This window comes from Equus caballus, chromosome 12, assembly GCF_041296265.1.
Source record: "Equus caballus isolate H_3958 breed thoroughbred chromosome 12, TB-T2T, whole genome shotgun sequence".
Lineage (NCBI taxonomy): Eukaryota > Metazoa > Chordata > Mammalia > Perissodactyla > Equidae > Equus > Equus caballus.
This window is the reverse complement of record NC_091695.1, coordinates 38,389,125-38,409,151: the sequence shown is the minus strand read 5'-3', so window position 1 is coordinate 38,409,151 and position 20,027 is coordinate 38,389,125. Positions and strand designations below refer to the sequence as shown.

The following is a 20,027-nucleotide window of genomic DNA, read 5'->3' as shown; positions in this document are numbered from 1 at the left end:
GGGTCATCTGTGGGATGAGATTTCAGAGTGAACACCTTGAACTCTTGGTGGTCATTAGATGGTCCTGTGATAGTGATGGGTGACAGGGATCAAAGACCCTGATAGCTCTAGTACACTCGGGGTAGGTGGTGATTGTTCTGCAAAAGTTACTGTGTGACATGTTTTTGGGCTGGTGGTGGGGGTGGTTTTTCCAAATTAGGAAATGTATATACTGAGGGGAAAGTTCCTGACAATGGTCAACTCTAGCCTATGAGATCTATCATTAAAAGCTGCTAGTAATCAGTGTTTGAACTAATGACCAGCCAGCCCAAATGGCAGTCAAAGTTAAAGTAGGTTTTAATTTTCTTAATCTCTAAAGATGAGGATCGGGGAGGGCGTGGGTGGTTTTGGAATTCTATATGGGTCAGGACAATAAGAAAAGCCTGCACTAATTGAAATATTGATGGGCTTTCCGGTTTCCTGAGGGAGGTCGTGGTTGTGACTAGAATCCTAGGTTTGAGGGAAGGGTCTGGGACATTCTGGGTGGGGGGTTGTGTAGCTCTTGACATTTCTTCCTTTTCCATCTTGCCGGCCCCAGTGGACCACAGACCAGCAGCTGATCCAGGTTATTCGCTCTATAGGAGTCTATGATGTGGTGGAATTGAAATTCGCAGAGAATCGAGCAAATGGCCAGTCCAAAGGGTGAGGTCTGGATTTCAGAAGCCCCTTTTAGTTTGTAACCATTGGGATAACAGGTCTGCACTGTATTTTGGCCCTGGATTTTAATGCCTCCCACCCCTGGCCCAGTTTACTGCCTTGGTTTTGTCTTAGACTGGGGCCCTAGCTGCGATGGAGTAGAACATCCGTCCATTTAGGGGCAAAGAAACTGATTTCTAATTCCAAATAAATAGGAAGATTATAGGCTGACGCCTTTTTGTTATTGATAGTTTTGTGTGTGTGTTTACTATTAGCAAGATATCTTTTGCCTTACCAATTTTCACTAAAAGTGGAAGAGAATTTTTTTGTTCCTCTCTAGGTTGTCTAGTAGATCTCACTCACTTTTTACTTTTCTTCCTCAAGGTATGCTGAGGTGGTGGTAGCCTCTGAAAACTCTGTCCACAAATTGTTGGAACTCCTGCCAGGAAAAGTTCTTAATGGAGAAAAAGTGGACGTGAGGCCGGCCACCCGGCAGAATCTGTCACAGTTTGAGGCACAGGCTCGGAAACGTGAGTGCGTCCGAGTCCCAAGAGGGGGTACGTGGAGACCATCTGTATGAAGGGGGGAGTGTGGGTTTGTTTTCTGTGGTGTGGGCTTTGCCGTCAAAGTGGAGGAGTTTGGGGGAGGGTGGATGGTTATGGGTGGTGGCATGGTCAATAGGGGGGCTGAAAAATGAGGCTTGTGTACAAGAAAGAGCACTGTGCTGGGAGTCACGTAGGTTCACTTATAGTTTGGTTCTACCACTAATTCATTGTGTGACCTTGGGCAAGTCACTTTACTATTTAGGGCCTGTTGCCCCAACTGAACTAAGTACATGATTTTTAAAATTCCCTTCAACTCTAAATTATGTTTCTATCTAAAAGATCAGTGTGTAGTGAATGGGATTAATTGTAAGACATGCTTCTCTGTAAATTATCAAGAAGCAGCCACCCTACAATGTAAGTGAAGTATATAAAGATGGCTGTAATCTTGTCATAAACATCTGTTGGAGAGCTGCTCTGTAAGGAACGGACCAAAAGGAGTGCTGGAGAATAACAATTTAACAGCGTTTCTTCAGCACTGTCCGGGGGAGACAGCGTCCTTTTGATTATCGGATATTTTAGTCTGCTTGTCAGGTATTTCCCATTAGTAAAGAAGGCTGCATCATACACTACCTTAGCTTGATGACAGTATCCTTTAAGTTCACCTTACTCCCTTTATTCTGACTGTACTCACCAAGCCACCTTCTGATACTAATTTGGTTTCCCAACTAGGCTCTCCTTCTGGGAAGAGAATGCGCTGACCAGCCGACACAAGTATTCCGGTCTGCTTGGCAGTTATATTTCTCATTGTAAATTAATAAATTGGCATTCTGGTTTATGAATCAGTCTCTTGTGAGTTTGGTTAGCGGGACTCAGTCTCCTAGGGTCTGATTACCCCTGGGTGACGTGTTAAAATCGAGTTTCTGAACCTGCGAAACCTGAGGACCAGACCTTGGATTGTCCTGACCTCACAAGGTGCAGCCACCCTGCAAGGCCCTCCCAGAAGCAGCCAGCTGCCTCTACTTTTGTTATACTGCAAGGCGGGGGGGGGCGGGGAGGTGAGGGGGGGAGTTTCATCACCTATGTTCTGTTACTGCTTAGGTCCTGCTCTGAAAATGGTGCCTTGTATTGATTGGGTGGTCCACTGGGACCTTGTATTGGTTGATTGAAGGTGGAAATCTGGCCGCTTCTCTCTTGCTGAGGAACAGCTGTTTTAACTAGATCGAGAGCCTAGATGGATGTGGTGTGAGCTCCCATTGCTCTGGCTTAAAAGGCACACACTTTTCTTCCTTGACAGCTTGAATTTTGAAGTCCCTTCTGTTTCAGAGTCTTTCTACAGTTCAGCCCTCTTCTGATTTTCCTAAGATGCATAATTTTGTAGCCACATCGGGGGTAACATTCCTACCTCCCCTTGGCTGTTTACTCCATGGTGTTACCTTTCTTTGCTGACATGAGGGTGGTGACTGAGTGGTGTTTCTCTGCTCTGCCACATTGATAGAGTTGGGCTCTGTTAATTCTCTGAGTATAGCTGCTGGACTTCCTGTGCTTAAAAATGGTTGCTTCTCTTGGGACTTTTAGCCATAGATACAAAACAGAACCCTTGCAAATGTGGGAACAGTAGCTGAGACAGTGGCTAACTTTCAGAGGATCACACTTGCTAATACCTCTTTTTTCTTCAGTTTGAGAGAACTCAAGGAAAAAGCAAGTTGCCATGTGTTTGAGACGTGAAAATTAAGACAGTGCTATGGTAGGCACTGGTGATATATACTACAATAGAGAAACCAAGGTGGTTGCCAGGGTGATGAATTTCACCTTATGCTTTAATCAGGAATTGAGGTTTACTAACAGCTTTTAGTTTCACAAGCACTTGTCTGCATCTTTCTACCTCCAAGACTCCCAAGGCCACGTGATCATGCTCTTCTGTTGGATTGTACATTAACTAGGCTTAGAGTAGACTGTCCAATTGGAGAGAGGGAACAAGTTTAACCAAGTAACTTGACAATGACAGAGCCATGTTTCCAGCTGTATACAAGCCTGTTTTGAGCCCCTATTGTGCACAACACACAGCATTGTGCAGCGATGATGTTCCTGGTAGGCTGCCCTGTGGAGCAGAGGGTTTAGGCCTTGAAATGTAGTAGGAATTCCCCAGATTTGAGGCATGTTTTGTACCAAGCTTTTGCTAGGAGTCCCTGCTGTCAGCTGTGTGCCATCTGCTCATTCTGTGGCAGATCTTTTCTTGGCTTATCTTCCATTTTTTTTTCTCTTTACCTCTCACTTAACCTCCAACCTGCTACTCTTTGTTGTGTCTTCCCCATCGAAGTTACTAGTTTTGTTATGTGGGTGGAGGAAATGTCATCCATCCCTTCTCCTCCCCTAGATTCCCTGGCCAAAGCACCATGGCAAAGAGGAAATTTCAAATGCGCAGCAGGAGAGAGAAAGTCAGCTAGTACTAGTCTAAGGAGAGAGGCCTTGAACTCTTACCAGGGGACGTGGGGTTTCACATCAGCTTGAATCCAGCTGAGCAGTCATGAATCAGCACTCATTTCCTTATGGGTTATTAGCATCTTTCTGCGTAGAAAACAAATCTAAACATAAATTAAATGTGCAGCACTGAGAGTTCTGGATAAAGAGTGTTCTTTGACATACAGAATTTAGGGTAATACTGCTTTTTGGGTTTATGTCTTAACTGAATTGCCTCTGACCTTTTCCTCTGAGGCCAAAGAAGAGGCAGCAGATGATTTTACCTTCTTTCTCAGCCTCCTCAGTCACCTCAGTACGGTGTCAGATGACTTGCTGAAGGATGAGCTAGTCCCGTGGGTATGTCTAAAGCCTGGGCAGTAATTAGTTCTGTTTTACTTCATAGGAATACCTCCACGGGCCCACTCCCGAGATTCTAGTGACTCTGCTGATGGACGGGCCACACCCTCTGAGAACCTTGTACCCTCATCTGCCCGGGTGGATAAGCCCCCCAGTGTGCTGCCCTACTTCAATCGCCCTCCTTCAGCCCTTCCCCTGATGGGTCTGCCCCCACCCCCTATTCCACCCCCACCACCTCTCTCCTCAAGCTTTGGGGTCCCTCCTCCTCCTCCTGGCATCCACTACCAGCATCTCATGCCCCCTCCTCCTCGATTACCTCCTCATCTGGCTGTACCTCCCCCTGGGGCCATCCCACCTGCCCTTCACCTCAATCCAGCCTTCTTCCCCCCACCAAATGCTACAGTGGGGCCTCCACCAGATACTTACATGAAGGCCTCTGCACCCTATAACCACCATGGCAGGTAAGGACTATCTTGTTCCTTTCAGATCTGAGCCAGGTATAGTAGGGTAGACAGTGTATTAAGCATCTTGTTCTCCCTGAGGAAGTGAGTGAGTGCTGAATTCTTGTGTTTTCCCTTGTGGAAGCTGTTGTCATAGTGTTGAGTCTTGGGAAATAGTTAACTATCTATTAGATATTGTTTTTATTTGATGTTGTGTTTGCATCTTAACCTTTTGACCCAAACCATGTCCTTCATATCCCTCTTTAAGGAGCTTGGTTAAATTGAGTGCAGTAGGTAGCTAAGAATGGTATGAATGTCTAGCACTATTGGGTCATGCCAAAATTACAAAAGTATATGACATAAATCCTGTCCTTAAAGAGAACATGGACAGATAAAACATCCAGACAGACTGAGAACCATTTAAGACATTATACAGGAAAGTGTAATTCAATAACATAGTAGTATAGACTATGGTAAAGATAATAAGGGGTGTGAGCAATCAGGAATGGTTATTATTTCTGTGGCAGCCGAGATTCGGGCCCTCCGCCCTCTACAGTGAGTGAAGCAGAATTTGAAGAGATCATGAAGCGAAACAGAGCAATTTCCAGCAGTGCCATTTCCAAAGCCGTATCTGGAGCCAGTGCAGGTAACTCACCCTTATCTTTAGTTTTGTCATTTCCATTGGCAAGAAGTTCAATAAGATAAAGTTGGAGCACTGTTAGATTCTCAACAGTGGCACATTTTGAAAAGCAATATATAACTTGATAGCTCAGCTGTTGGGAAGCTCCAGTGGTGTTATTTGCTTAGCCTGTGTCTAGACCTGCCCCATGAAAACCAACTTGGTGCCTAGAATATAAAGAACCATCTCACTGTGGTATTTCTCATAGAAGGAAATTCCTGCCTGGTGGAGATCTTGATGTCAGTGGTTGATCAGTGGGTCTATTGTCTATGTAGTGGCTCCAATGCCAAGTGTAGACCCTGGGTTTTGAGGACTGATGCCTCAACTAGATGATTGCTTTTATATGGAATTTGATTACATTTAGGGGCCTGGGCAGAGCTGGTGACTTCCATATAGCCTATCCTAGAAAGAGGCAAGTCTATTGGGTGTCATCTTAAGGCATAATATGCCCTTACAGCTAGCTTTTGCCCTGCTGTCAGTATTAAGTGGGCAGAACCACAAGCTGTGACTCTGAGAGCCCTGGGCATAGAATCTTTGGTTTCTAAGAGGGTATAGGAAGTTTCAGGGTTCTGGTCCAAGTTTCATATTATGACATTAGGCATACTCCCTTCCTTCCTGTGAGTTTCCCACATGAATGTCAATGTAGACTGTCAGATCTCCTAAGAAATAAGTTCATCCTAAATACTATCATCTGCTTTCCTTAATTTCTCATCTTTGGCTGAAAAATTTGAATCCACAGAGTAAGTTAAAGACAGGAAGTGTATACATTCTCTTTCTTTTTTTTCCCATCAGTAAACCTTCATTGACATCTGAGTAAATCTTTTTAAATTACAGAGTAATCTATGCTCATTGTAAGAAGTCAAATATAAGAGGAGTATAAAGGAAATAATTATTGTTCTTCTCCACCAATTCCTTCACACTGAGATGGTCAATAACAATCTCTATCTCCCTCCCTTTCTATTGTTCTCATTTCAGTCATTCAAATTACAAATATTTATTGAATGCCTACAAAATAGGCACAAATTTCCTACCCTGGTAGAGCTGACATCCTGATGTTCCTGGACCTCCACAGAATCACAGTTCCTCCACAGTTTCTATTCTGTTCTCACTGCCTTGCACAGAGGAAGCTGCCAGTCCTCATCACTGGACCCCTCTCTGGTTTCATGCTTTGCTCACATTATCTTCTGTCCTTATTGCTCTTTACTTAGCTTGGAAAAGCATTGTGCAGGTGTCCATCCCGTGACCAGTGTCCTTGAGCCCAGGCATTGCTCAAATTTGGGGATGAAGGTACTGGTTCTTGATGAGAGCATAATTAAAATGTGTGTGTACATACACACTACATACACATTTTAGATATATATGTACACATCTGATTATAGATTTAAAATGATCAGAGAAATATGCAATGTTAATAAATGAAAGTCCTCTATATGAGGACTGCCACCAAGACCACCTTTTAAAATTTAGTGTCCATCCTCCAGATTTTTTTGTGTGTGTAGCTATATATATATATAATTTTGATTGTTTTTACAACAATGGAATACTGTTTTGCAGCTTTTTTTAAATTAGTATATTCTGGACATCTCATACCAGTGTATAATAATACCTAACATTTATTGAGCCCTTACTATGTGCTTGGCACTGTGCTCAGCGCTTTACATGGATTACTTTGTCTATACACAGATTTCCCTCACGCTTTTTAACAACTGTGTAGTAGTCTGTAGAACCAGTATTCCGTAATTTACATAGCCAGACCCTATTGAAGGAACTTTCAGTTGTTTCTAATTCTTTAATACAACAAACAATGCTGAAACAAATGTTATTAAATATACATATTCATGAACAGAAGTAGAAAATTTTTAGCATTGCTGGGTCAAAAAGTATGCCCATTGTTTATTTTAATGGGTCTTATGAAATAGCCCTCAGACAATGGTGTGCCAATTTATCCATCTGCAAGCATTATCTGAGAACATCTGTCTGATTCCAGACCATTGGAATATAGGTGCCATTCAGTTTTATACCTGCCACTTCTGCCTCATCCATTTTACCATGGTTCTGTGGATTAGCTACTCTTGGTTTGTGTCCACCTCAGTTCTCCTTTTGGTCCAGTTAGTTTACTGTCTCTGCTCATCCTTGGCCTTTCCCATCCATCCCCTGTCAGGGGATTACAGTGACGCGATTGAGACGCTGCTCACAGCCATTGCTGTTATCAAACAGTCCCGGGTCGCCAATGATGAGCGTTGCCGTGTCCTCATCTCCTCTCTTAAGGACTGTCTTCATGGCATTGAAGCCAAGTCCTACAGTGTGGGTGCCAGCGGGAGCTCGTCCAGGTGAGTTGATGATTGCTTCAGTGGCCTACCAGCCCTGAGCAGCACTCTTCCAAGGATTGGCAGGGGGAGGAAAGGAGCCCAGGGTATCTGGCAAGGACCTGGCTGAAAGAGCAGACCTAGCCCTCATGTCTTTAAGGAGAAGACATTAATCAAACATTTCCATTAAGAAATGTTGGAATGTCTGGAATCTGTTGGGTTGAGGCAGGGGGCTTATTCGGGAAAGAAGACAGATTGGTGTAGTTACGAACATGTGCTTTGGAGCCATACATGCTTGGATTTGAATCCCAGTTCTCCTAACTACCTATGTGACCTTGAGGATGGAAGTTACTCAGCTTTCTAAGCCTCATTTTTCTCATTTTTAAATAAGGGACAATAGCAGTACTTATCTCACAGACCTGTTGTAAAGATTAGGTGAGCTAATGCATGTAAAGCTCTTAGCACTGTGCCTGATACACTAGTAAGATCTCAACAAACATAACTGTCATGATTTCCCCATAAAAGACTAGTCCTCAAAGAGCTAACGTCCTCAGACAGTAGGCCCATGACAGTAATAGAAGGATGGTTTACACAAATACTAGAAGACACCAAAACACAACACTCTTGGAAAGAACGTCGTAGGCCCTCTCAGTGAGGCTGAAGGATCTTTCTAATAGGAAAAGACATCGGTCCCGCGAGAGGTCACCTAGCCGGTCCCGGGAGAGCAGCAGGAGGCACCGGGACCTGCTTCATAACGAAGATCGGCATGATGATTATTTCCCAGAAAGGAACCGAGAGCACGAGAGACACCGGGATAGAGAACGGGACCGGCACCACTGAGCAAGGTGGGACAAAGCCCCATTCCTGGCTGGCGGATGATCTTTTATGAAAGAAAAATTATTGATAGTGAAGATTTCTCTCTCTCTTCTCTAAAGCAAATAAAGGGAATAGGAGGACTTTTGATTTAGGTAACTGAAAATTCAGGAGGGCAGATTTCCTGTCTGTTTGTGAGGCATCTCGCCCTGAGGTGGACCTGAGATTAGGCTATTTTTGTTTCTTGTCTGCCTTACCCTAGTACCTGAGAGAGCGTGGCATAATGGCTAAGAGCACAGAGTCTGCAGGCAGATGCCAGAGTGTTTCCCAACTCCTCCCGCCATAGTACTTTCTCTTGCTCAGTTTCCTCGTTTGTCAATGAAGCTAATAAAAGAACTATCTCATTGGATCGTTGAGTAGTCAGTGATAGAATCCATATGCAGCATTTAGCATTCACTGTACCTGTCACATAGGAAGTTCTCAATAAATGATAGCCGTTGTTGTTATCATTGTTATATTTTAACCCTACCAAACTTTCAAGTAAAAAATCTGGGAAATTGACCAAGACAGAAGTAAGACCATTGCCTACTTGTTAGTTTTCAAGGTGCAAGATCAATGATTTTAAGAATTAATATCGGGGCCGGCTCCGTGGCTGAGTGGTTAAGTTCGCGCATTCCGCTGCAGCGGCCCGGGGTTCGGATCCTGGGTGCGGACATGGCACAGCTCGTCAGGCCACGTTGAGGCAGCGTCCCACATCCCACAAGTAGAAGGACCTGAAACTAAGATGTACAACTGTGTACAAGGGGGGTTTGGGGAGATGAAGCAGAAAAAAAAAAAAGGAAGATTGGCAACAGTTGTTAGCCCAGGTGCCAATCTAAAAATAAAAAAAGAATATCTATTAAAAAGATTTTGAAAATCAGAATACTTTAGTCAGGAGAATGCTGATCTTAAAAACATTGTCTTTAATAGCTTTAGAGACTGTGGAGGATACTTCAGTGGAGGGATATATTTGTTTTGGAAAAAAACTAATTGAAGTTTGTTTTGTTTTTTAAACAAAACAAAAGCAGGAGAGTTGGGTGGGGGAGACCATGTTTACTCGGGTAATTGAAGAGTTAGGCTTGGCTGCATCTAGGAGCTGTTTTCGTTCTCAGACAGGCTCCAGGTTTATATCCCACCAGCTTGGCAATCTCAACTGAAAGAAAGCTTCCAGCAAAGACCGTTCTAGTTTATAAGCAAGCAAGAGCAGTCGTTGACTCTCTTTGTGTGGAGAGCTTTAGTCTCCACTCTGGCTAGGGTGGGCCGTTCGTGGCTCCTGAAGGCTCTTGCGTGACCCAGGTGACTCTAGGGTCTCTTCTCAATCTTGTGGTTTCACCTCAAGTGCATTATGATGTCCTTGGTTTTGCCAGTTTGACTGGTCTGAAGTAATGACACGTGAGAAAAAGAGTGAGGAGTAGGAATAGTTGTGTTGGTGTCTGTAGGGTGGAGAGATGGATGGCCATCTTTAGAGAGGAAGAAGGGGAAGCAATCCCCCCCCCCCCCCCCCCCCCCCCGCCTGTGAGTCCTGTAGTTCATGAGCGGGGCCTGAACTGGAAGCAGCTGGAAAGCCGCAGTATTTTGCCTAGTGACAGCCTACTAACATACAGGAAAGGAGTCTCGTTATGAGTGGTGCTGCCCTCGACTTTGCTGTTTGGCCTTAGCTGCCATTAACTTAAAAGCAGAGTTATAGCTAGGAATTCTTTTTGTCTTCTTCGATAGGAGTCAGATAAATGAGAAAATGAAAAGTTACTAATATTCTTTACCTGCCTCCTTTCTCTGTTCTTGAACCACTCCTTCATTCCACAGTCTTAAGAGTGCTTGTCATCATCGAAATCTAGGATACTCCACATGAAATCACCAGTTAGGCTGTGGATTCTAGATACTGCTTTCTAGATTTTGCAACTGGTTGAGTTTTGGGAAGTGCCCACCTGTCCTCTAGAAAAGCAGACTCTAGGGGAGGTGGAGCCCACCAGTAGCTCTGGCCTGATTCACTCTCAGGGAGCAGGCAGGAGGGCGGACGTTGGAGTAGGTCTTTGATCCCGTTTCCTCCCTTTGTAGCAGTAGTAGCATTTCCCTTCTCTTGTTTGAGCCAGCATGCATGGTTGCTAGTGCTGTTTGTAGGGCCAGTACCATCACCCTCCCCCAGTCCTGCAGCCTATGCTATGTGTCCTTTGGAGCCAAGGAGGATAAGAATGACCAGGGAGGTGTTACTTGGTCCATGCAGAACATGAATTATAGTCTCTGGGGCTGCATTTAGTTTAGTACTTAGAACATGTAACTGCATGTTGCCATTCCTGGTGGCTTTGCTCCTAATAGCCTTTTGACAAAGAAATTGTGAAATCCACTGATCATTAGTACCTTGGGGATTGAACATCTGAACCTGAGACTTTAGTTATCAGTGTGCTTCATGTCTTTCACTGTGAAATGGGACTGTTTCTTCCATTCTGAGGATGATTCAATTTGCATAACTGAAAAATCCTGTAACCCAGTAGTACCCAGAAAGCAGTCATTTGGCTGGTGCGGGTCTGTGACAAGATGAGGAAAATGAAGTCTGAGGGAGATTTTCCAATTCCCCGTTTTTCCTCATCACCCCTTAGATGTGTTGGTTATTCCATCCACATAATTACTCCAAAAGAACTAAATCAGGCAGCCAAAAAAAGCCAGTTTCTCACATTCTCATCCTATGGGCTCTTAATTCCATCTGCAGTTACCAAGTTGTGACTTAGGAGATTTCATGTTGGGGAGATGGCGCATGGGCCTCATTTATCTTGAGAACTTTGCAAGCTCTACATACAACACCTTTGAGTTAGAAAATAATAGTATTTATATCGTATGGACAAGTGTTCCCTGAGAGCAAAAAGTGTGTCCCTTCAGCAATAGAACAGCACCCTTTTTTGTCCATCCTTCCACAGGATGGACACCCCCTCTGGGGCCTGAAGTCTGATTGGCCCACTTTGACTTCTGTCTGCATTCAAACATTACCACCAAAATGTGGCATAACCTCTCAGAATTGGGTGCTTACTTCTCCTGAGGCACTGGTTATCCTCTGCGTCTTGTTGTGTATGGACAGCTCCCAAATTACAGCTCTTTTGGGGAATATGTTTGTACTTTGGAGTTTGAGGATGTTCTTGGGTAATCTGTGGCTTCGACTTTTTGTAGTTCTCGGCTTATGTCTTTGTTATTTTAGGACATTATCCTACTTGAAATATGGTCATTCTCACCTCGTTCCTATCCTCCAGGTCCAGTGAAAACTGAGCATTCTGTTCAATTTTGATCCAGTGCAAAGATTCGGAAACCCAACTGGTATGAAATTGAGAAGGCACTGAGGGCTTCCGTTTTCCCTTATAGAAAATGAGACAAACACCTGCCTGCATAGGTGTTTAGAGAAACGAGAATGCAGAGGCCATAACAGATTCTGAGGATCCCAAGCTGAAATAGTGTCAATTCAAAGTGTAGAAGGACTAGGCAGCTTATGGATGTGTTTTCCTTGGATAGCTCCTCCGGGTTACAGAAGTGCGTGCATAAAGGTTGAGCATTTGTGTGTAAGCTGTGTTGCCAGTTTGGGCATTAGTTGAAACCTTAAGCCTGAATTTAATCTCCCTTCTCCCTTTTAACTATTAATTCTATTTTATATGGTTGGATTGACCAGGCCACCTCCTGCAGATTGATATTGCAACATTGGAACAAGGGCTGAGTGTACTAGGGACCTTAAGTTTGGTAGAGAGGTGACAAGTGTCTTACTGTTTGGCAGAAGTTCTTAACATCACCTTTAGTTTCTTGGATGGCGATTACTGATGATTTATTTCCGTGCTCTGCTTTCTCTTCTGGCCTGGCCAGAGCCCTCTTGCTTGGTGTTAGTATGCTTCCTGGTCACTCACCCACAGCTGTCATCGGGGGAAAGACTTAAAATCTCTTGAGTTTTTAGTACAGCTTAGAACTTCTCTGGCTCCTTGCGTGTGTGCACACACATGTACTCATAAGGACTATTTGGAATCTGTTTTAACCAGGGCTGCTTTAAAAGAAAAACAGTTTAGGAGTTTCCTGTGTAAGTACATGCTCCCTCGTAGGACCTCTTTGGTGTTTGGGGGGTTAATGGATTTGGCTATGTCCACACTTGGTTTCTTACCATTGTACCTCCCATTTCCAGATTTTTTCCCCCTCCCCTTAAGGTAAGCTATGACTTGCTTAGAATAGATTTTTCTGAAACAGTATTTAAATTCACCATGTTCCCTTATAGCAACTTTTCTTGACATGTTCTAGTTTTCATACTTTTCCAGCCAAAGTCTCCTTTTCAGTCAAACCTCATTTCATTGTCTGTTTACCCCCCCTAACCTTAAAGTAAGATGTTACAGCTTTTTCTCGCTACCCATTGTAGCTTCTCCCCCAACCATTCCCTCACTACTCACAGTGTCAGACACTCCCAAACAACCCTGCTTTCTTTCTTTTACTTTCTCAGGCTTGCATTCTCTCTGCCTTTGTCCCCTACTTCATATGTTACAACTTTAGAAAATGCCAGTGTAATTCATATAAGCCCGTTAGTCAGAAAGTAACCTCTAACTTGTGTTTTCTTTCTTCTCTTCTGATGTTCTCATTGCAGGGGTCTGGTTGGAAGCAAATGTTTTTTTAATGGACTTGCATCTCCTCACCTTGATCAGGACTAAAGGACGGAGGCCGCTCCACCCCTTCCCCTTCCTCCAAACCCCTAATGCCCTCCAGACACCCAGGGAATACCCTCTGCCCTACAGGATTGAAGATTGCCTGGTATCCCTCCCAATCCCACACCTCCTGTTTGCCAGGGGAAGGAACCTAAAGACTTCGTGTGGTTGGGAAGGGTGGCAGACAGGAAGTAAACATGTCCAGGCCCCTGGTCTCCATAGAGAATGGTGCTTTGTCCAAGGAAACGAATGAGTTTCTGATTCTCCAGGAGCAGTACAGTGGTGAGGTTGATGGGAAGACTTCCTTCCCAAAGAAAATGGGTCCTCCATGCGGGATCTAGGAGAGTGACTGGGTGTGCCAAAATACGCCCAGGGTCCTGCCCTCAGCACTAGGTTCAATGGGGCCAAGAGGGTCCAAACCCCTTGCTAACATACCACTTCTTTGTTTAACCCCTCTACCTTCCCAGCCCTTGGAGGAGGGACCATGAGAACAGAAATTACCTTCTGAAAAGCTTCTCCTGTTCTTGCTTTTCCCTCTTACATATTGACGGTTTGTTTCCCTGACCTCCTAGAGGGCTGAACCCTCCCAACTCCCTGCTGCCCAGCCTCCTTAGTGGACTTACCCTCCTAAGCAGAGAAGGCCCATGAGCTTGCTTTCTGCTGGGGAGCCTGGCAGAGCCAGTTACCACCCTCTGCTGCTTCGCGCTTGGTTGCCTCTTGCAATAACCAGCTCTGCTAGGTGTTCCCTTTGCCTGGGGCTTTTCCATTTCACACGTGGAGCCCTTCCCCCAAGGCTGCTTCCTTGTTTTAGAGGAAGGTACTGCCATTGGGAGATGGGGACATCGGACCTCAGCAGTGAAGAACCCTTGAGAAGTACCAGGAGGAGTGGGGAAGGAGGCAAGTTGAGCAGGATATGGCCTACTTCCATAGGCCTTTCTTTTTTCAGGTTTGATGTGAGCATGGGCTTGCATCCCCCAGGTACATACTTTTACTTATTGTGGGATAACCTGGCACTAGTAGGCAGGTAAAGTCACAAATTTGGTGTCTTTCCACCTTTTGACTGTTGATTTAATAGCTCCCCTCGCTGGCCTGGAGGTGCTTCCTGCCTCTGATAAGGAGCAAGGAAGAAGTGGAGCCTGTCTTGAATGAGCTCAGCTCAGAGTTCTAAGGACCACCACTCTGGGGGCCATTTTCTTCACAGGCAAATGGAATTGCTTTTCCCATAACATCCAAATTGTGATGTGGTTGCTGCTGAAGGAAGAAGCAGCAACAGGGTCCTGCAGTACCCACGGGGCGATGGATGCTACTTCTGCATGCATCTACAGGGCACGTGACATCTAACGTGAGAAGAGACGTGGCATGTGAGATGAGACTTGGCATGTGAGATGTAGGGTCACTGGAGACCCTTATGGCTCAGAGGGGAGAGACTGAGTTGGACTGAACCCTTCCTCTGTTCCCTGCACGTTTCTGACATGGCCCTCAGTCACTGAGGGGGGTCCCCCAGGGTTGGAGAGGCACATTCCCTTGGGACAGAGGCTACAAGTTTGTGGCTTTTTTCCCCTGTCCCCCAACCCCATCCCCACCTCCACGTCAGAACACGGCACCTTGCCCAGCTGGCCAAGTGTTAAGTGATGTGCTTATCCTCGAGAGCAGCTCCGGGTGTCTTTTTAAAACGTAGAGAAAACCAAGTAAGGCGACAGTTTAAGGAAAAAAGATATATAGAATACCAGAAAAGCTGTTTACCCGGAGAATTTTTTTTCTCCCCATTTTTGTTTCTACTCAATGACACAATTTTTAGTTTTATTTCCTGATAGCAAAAGGAAAAAAAAAACCCCAGCCCTCAAAAAGGCCAAGGCCCCGTCCCCCTGTTGTCGGTGATTTGTTTGTCTTTCTGATAGGTTGAAAATTGTGTAATAAACTTGATGACGCTGTCAATCTTTTATACTGCATTGTATTTTTTTCCTTTTGTAACAAAATATTTTTAAATAATAAATGGGGTGTGAGCTGTTTTATGGATTCTGCATTGAATAGATTTGTTGAGGTGTCTGGGGCCTGGGCATGGGCTGATGTAGAGGCTGTGGGGTGGCAGAGAAGCCTGCGTTCTTAGCTGGAACTGCATGTTGGGCATGTAGTTGCCTGTAGCACATCTCCTAGGAGACTTCGAGGCACACCTCTGGAGGTGCCCCTTGAGGTTGAGCTTTTTTCCTTAGTCATCGAAATAGCCCAGTTAAAGGAAAATTCTAAGTCATCCTTTACCCTTCAAGACTCCTAAGATTTATTCTGAGAATCAGTGTCCTACCTTGTACAGTTCAGCTCTGATGTCATCAAGTTCACAAAGGGAAGAATCCTGTGCTAGGAGTTAGAAGATATGCTTGCTCGTGCCTGCTTCCACCATCTAGATGTCTAACCATGGGCAAGCAGCGCAACCTCAGTCTCTCATCTGTAAGATGAAAATGATAGTGGATTCTGTCATGGCTCCTGGTGGCTTCTTGGGGGCTAAAGGAAAAAAAGCCACTGCTGAGCAAGTTAAGAAACAGTTTTAAAGATGGTGACTTGGAGAAGGGAAAGATACACTCATGTAGAGCAACATTCCTTCAGCTTAAAAAGAAAGAAAAGTATGTGTTCCTTTTGTTACCTTGAAATTTTAAAATAAATAACCAAAAAATATTGGTCAGTTTAGAATATGCATCTTCCAATTACTCATGCCTCACCCTGGGAAGGAGCTGACAGTTAGCTGTAAGTGGCAGGAGAGACACGATGCGGCTCTGGGGCAGAGGTGAGGACCATAAGCAGTCTTTTGCAGGATGACAGACCTGAAGAAGGTCCAGAAGTTGGCAGTGCCTTTAGGGATTAATTCAGGCTGGAGCTGGGGAAAGAAAATCAGACACCATCGCTGCCTGTGTCCACACTGGGTCACCAAGCGGCCTGGGAACAAATGGCTGGGATGGTCTCTACCTTCTCTCGGAGTGGATGAAAGTCTAGGGACATGGGCCAGAAGGAAGAGGCTACAATCCCCACAACAGAAAATATATATTTATTATAAAATAATGTTTTGTTTCATGATGAGAGTAGAAAAATAACACTATGAGCTACTAGCAAAGTTCTGGAGCTCAGTCTCTAAGGAAAGGGATGACAGGCTTTTGCATCCATCTGGGAGCACACCATCCTGAGGCTCTCCGTGCTCGTGCGCGACAGGCGTGGCACAGCACCAACAGGGATATGTGGCGCAGGGCCTGCTGGAAGCCCAAGGAGCCTACATGGTCCACACAAGATGCTCTGGCCACGATGATCAAAGAGGAGAACTTGAGGTGAGCAGGTTATTGATTCTGAGAAGGGCCCGGATGGGGACAACCGTGCCCCTCCCTACACTGAAGTATAGAAGCATCTCTTAGGCTGATGGCCCTGGGTTAGAAGATGGTGCCCAGTGGCCTTATGCTCGGTTTGTTGCCCAAATGTCTGTGCTGAGGAAAAGCTGCAAGCTTTCCCAGGACAACTTGACCCACCATTTCTCACTGGTGTGGCTAAGGTACCAGAAGTATGTGTGGTCTCAGCCCCTGAGAGCTGCTGGCTGCAAATTTTGTACTTCAAATCCTGTCCACACTGATGGCAGAAAGAAAGAAACAAAATGTTAAAAGTCCAGTGAGCAAGAGCAGTGACCTGAACTGTTGTATACCCCAAGCCTCTTGGCCCCAAAGAACAAAGAATATCTTCTCTAAGTGGGTAACTGTCTACCCTGAATGGGAAAGGCAGTCCCACAGGCACCGCTTTCCCCCTTAAAAGTTCTCTAGACTCCTCAGGCTTCAGAAGAACAGTGAGCCCCTCCCTGGGATGGGATGGGAACCCAACCCTCAGGTGACGGGAAGCATACCTGGAGAAGGCGGCCAGGGTAAGCACCTCCAGCAGCAGCTCTGAGCCACAGAAGACGAGCAAGATACCGTTCATGATGGCTTCCAGGCGGAGCACATAGGTCTGCAGCAGCAGGTAATAGGAGGCCATCATGGCAGACGGGAAGGTCAAGGCCACACTGATACCAAGTGGCATCTTTCGCTGGCAGAGGTTTCCCTTTGTACCTGTCAGACACAGCCCATGCGGTCACCTCCAAGTGGCCTGCTTTCTCTGGCCTCAGAGGAAAGGTGGGTGGGATGGGATGGGCTGGCAAGGCAGAGAAAAATGATCCTGACTGGGGATGTGCAGATTTATCAGTGGGGGCCCACTGGGATGAAAAGGAGGGGCTTTGAAGGAATTACAGGATTGGAGTCGTTCACTCTGAAGGCCCTGCTTCCAGGCTGGCTCCCACTCAAGGGACGAGGGGATCTTTATTTGGGGGGTAAAGATTTTTAATTATGAAAATATTATACAACCACTGAAAACTTTTCATCTAATATAGAAAATAATTTTAGAAAATATAGAAACTAAAAGACACCATTACTCACCCCCTGGAGACAGCCATTATTACAGCACGACATATATTGTTTCAGGTTTTTTTATATCTGTAGACCCACATATTACTATTTATTACTATAAAAATAAAATTATACTCTACATACTGTTTTGCAACTTTTTTTTCCCATTTAACATAAGTTAGACACCTTTCCACATATAATTGCCTTATTCTTTTTTAATGGCTATGAACGATTTCATTGAGTGAACACCATAAATTACTTAAGGAATCCTGCATTGATAAGATGTTTAGATTGTTTCTAATGTTTTCATGTTACAAATTACGTGGCAATAAACATTCTCATATAGATATCTTAGCATATCTGTGGAAATGTTTGATTTTTTCAGCCAGTTTCAGAAATAAAATTGTTAGGTCTAATAATACGAATTTTACATGGTAAAACTATTAGCAAAAAGGTTGTACTAATTTATATGCCAAACAGTGTGGGAATATAAATACCCATGAGAGTGTGGGACTATAGAGAGCTATTCCTCACACCCATTTGAATACTGGGTATCTGGAAATCCTTTTAATCTGATGGGTGAATGTTACCCTGTTGTTTCAATTTGCTTTTTCTTAGCAAGTTTGGGCATTTTGTCCTGTTTGTGGGTCCTCTGTGATTATTTTTATGTGAACTGCCTATTAGTGTTTAAATTAGGTGTCTTTTCCTTAGTGATGGAGGTGAGCCTTCTGTATCTTTTGTCATATGTGTTGCAAGTAATTTTTTTCTCAGTTTGTGTTTTAACAGTTTTCAGAGATGAGACATTCTAACTCATAAGGATTTGTTTTGTGTTTCTGGGGATATAAAACTTTTCCTAAAGAACTCCTTACTTGGAGAAGTGGAGGGCATCTAGGAGCTCATCTGTGCAGGCACAGACTGCCATGGACACGGAGTTACAACTGGATCTACCCTCCCAAGCAAACCAGTGAGAGGAACCAGGCAATTGGGAAGGAATTACCTCATATCTCACGCTCCTGTCCACCTCTGGCCCCACACAGCACCAGACAGGTAAATCTTCACCCAAAATACGAAGCAGCTTGAAACTTCAGAGAGGGTGTAATGCGATATACCCCCAGATCCAATCGCTTATTGTGAGCCTACGTTATGTACTTTTCTCGTTCGTCAGGTTACACATACCAGCTCGTCTCATAAGGAATGGAAATATTCTCTGGACAACACTCACCAAAAAATAGTCGAATAACTTCAATTCCGAGATAAAGGAGGAGCATCACCACATCCAGTACTAGATTGGCTGTTGGATATGGTAGCAGGAGACCTGCCAAGACAAAGCCAGAGTCTGCGAACAACATCTAACTCGCCCCACAAGACCTCCCACACACTTGGGAATAATGAGGACGTGGGTCTTATCAGCTTTCCACCAGCGAGTTAGTGAGACGGGGGCAGGGTCTGTGAACCTGCTGAGGGATATGTGGACTCCTAGGTCTGTCAGAGGCGGCTCATTACTATGGGGCTTTACTCCTAACTCCAAATGTCTGTGGGGACTCCACTCTCCAAAACGGTCAGAGGTACATGAGTACACAAGCCACTGAATAGTTGCTGAGGGTCACCAACGGGCTTAAAGTGGAGTTCAACAAAGAGTGGTGACAGGGGAGAGCGGAATGCAGAAGCCCACATTTCCCAAACTCAAGAAATTCTTGCTGAGGGGCTTCCGACTGAATCCTTCTCAAGGAAGCCAGGTGATGAAGAGCCTTCTACCTTGCAGTGAAGAGGAGCTAAAGAGAGGAAGGAAAAATAAGGCTCTTGGTGGGAGCTGGCTCTGGGCTGAAGGGATCTTCTGCTGAAGTGGGGAAGGGATGTTGGGGCAAGAAGGGTGGGGGTCAAGTCCCAGGCCTTACCTTTATACAGAAATATGAAGAGTTCCAACAGGAAATAGGTAGCGTAATACCACCCGTTCAGAAAGAAGAGGATTTCCAGGGGGGTGGAGGACAACCGTCTATCTGAGAAGATGAGCACAGAGAAGAGGGATGGGGATGAGCGTGAGAGCCGCTCAATCTCGGTTCTTTGATGGGTTCTGTGTCTAACTGGGAGAAAAGAAGAAGCTGCAGCTAGTTGGAGGGGCCACTTGGGGGCACTTCTGATTGCTGATAATGAGGGGCGTGTGTGGTGGGGAGTTTCCTTCAATCCCCTTCTTTCTCCGGGATCACTGTCAAACTCAACTCTTTTGGCTTCGGGGGGGTGAAAGTCAACGCCCCTCTAAGATCTAACCCCGTCACTATCCGGAAAGGGAAATTGGGGCGCAGAGACCCGCAATGGCCTGTTCGGGGTCACACAGCAAATTCGTAGCTGAGCCGGCCTAGAATAGGCCCAGCCGAGGATGTGGGGGTATTTGAGATCCGCCCCTCGAGACCTCCAGGCACTCGGGGTGGGTGGGGCTGCGAAAGCCCTCTTTGGACAAGTGAGGAGCGATGTGAGGTCCCTAACACCTGAGAATGGAGGGTCTAGGTCGAGGACTGGGAGACAAGGGAGGCGGGGGAGCGAAGGGATCAGGACCAGGACAGGACTCACACACCTCCAGAATCTCACCTCGCGGCGCCATCTTCAGTCCCCATGGAAACTGCCTACGCGGCCCCAGCCCGGAGCAGTGAGGCGCTGCCGGAAGCG

The 20,027-nt window shown here is 45.3% G+C and overlaps 2 protein-coding genes across 18 annotated transcripts in view; one reads left to right on the top strand and one right to left on the bottom strand.

The window, feature by feature from the left end:
• CPSF7 (cleavage and polyadenylation specific factor 7) overlaps positions 1–14,898 on the top strand; it is a 21,985-nt gene extending 7,087 nt beyond the window's left edge. For 2 of the 4 annotated variants that reach the window (XM_023654156.2, XM_070228788.1), the window contains exons 4-10: positions 578–681; positions 1,060–1,232; positions 4,081–4,495; positions 5,002–5,120; positions 7,315–7,483; positions 8,137–8,304; positions 12,906–14,898. In XM_023654156.2, coding sequence (XP_023509924.1) covers positions 578–681; positions 1,060–1,232; positions 4,081–4,495; positions 5,002–5,120; positions 7,315–7,483; positions 8,137–8,299 — 1,143 coding nt within the window. In that variant the 3' untranslated portion in view covers positions 8,300–8,304; positions 12,906–14,898. The remainder of the gene's footprint in view (positions 1–577; positions 682–1,059; positions 1,233–4,080; positions 4,496–5,001; positions 5,121–7,314; positions 7,484–8,136; positions 8,305–12,905) is intronic. The other 2 variants (XM_023654157.2, XM_070228789.1) reach the window with 1 other exon arrangement.
• TMEM216 (transmembrane protein 216) lies at positions 14,899–20,027 on the bottom strand. Of its 14 annotated transcripts, none has more exons than XR_011423690.1 (7): positions 19,936–20,018; positions 19,262–19,363; positions 18,589–18,681; positions 16,832–17,033; positions 15,675–15,829; positions 15,263–15,403; positions 14,899–15,168 (listed from the first exon to the last, which is right to left on the bottom strand). XR_011423690.1 is itself a non-coding variant. In XM_070228797.1 (5 exons), exons 3-5 carry the CDS (start codon positions 18,632–18,634, stop codon positions 15,400–15,402), a joined length of 252 nt encoding a protein of 83 aa, XP_070084898.1. In that variant the 5' UTR covers positions 18,635–18,681; positions 19,262–19,363; positions 19,936–20,018; the 3' UTR covers positions 14,899–15,399. The 14 variants fall into 14 exon arrangements, 9 of the variants coding, with proteins under 9 accessions (XP_070084898.1, XP_023509927.2, XP_070084892.1 ...); XR_002811912.2 differs by having other exon boundaries at positions 19,262–19,359; positions 19,950–19,997; XR_011423689.1 differs by having other exon boundaries at positions 14,899–15,403.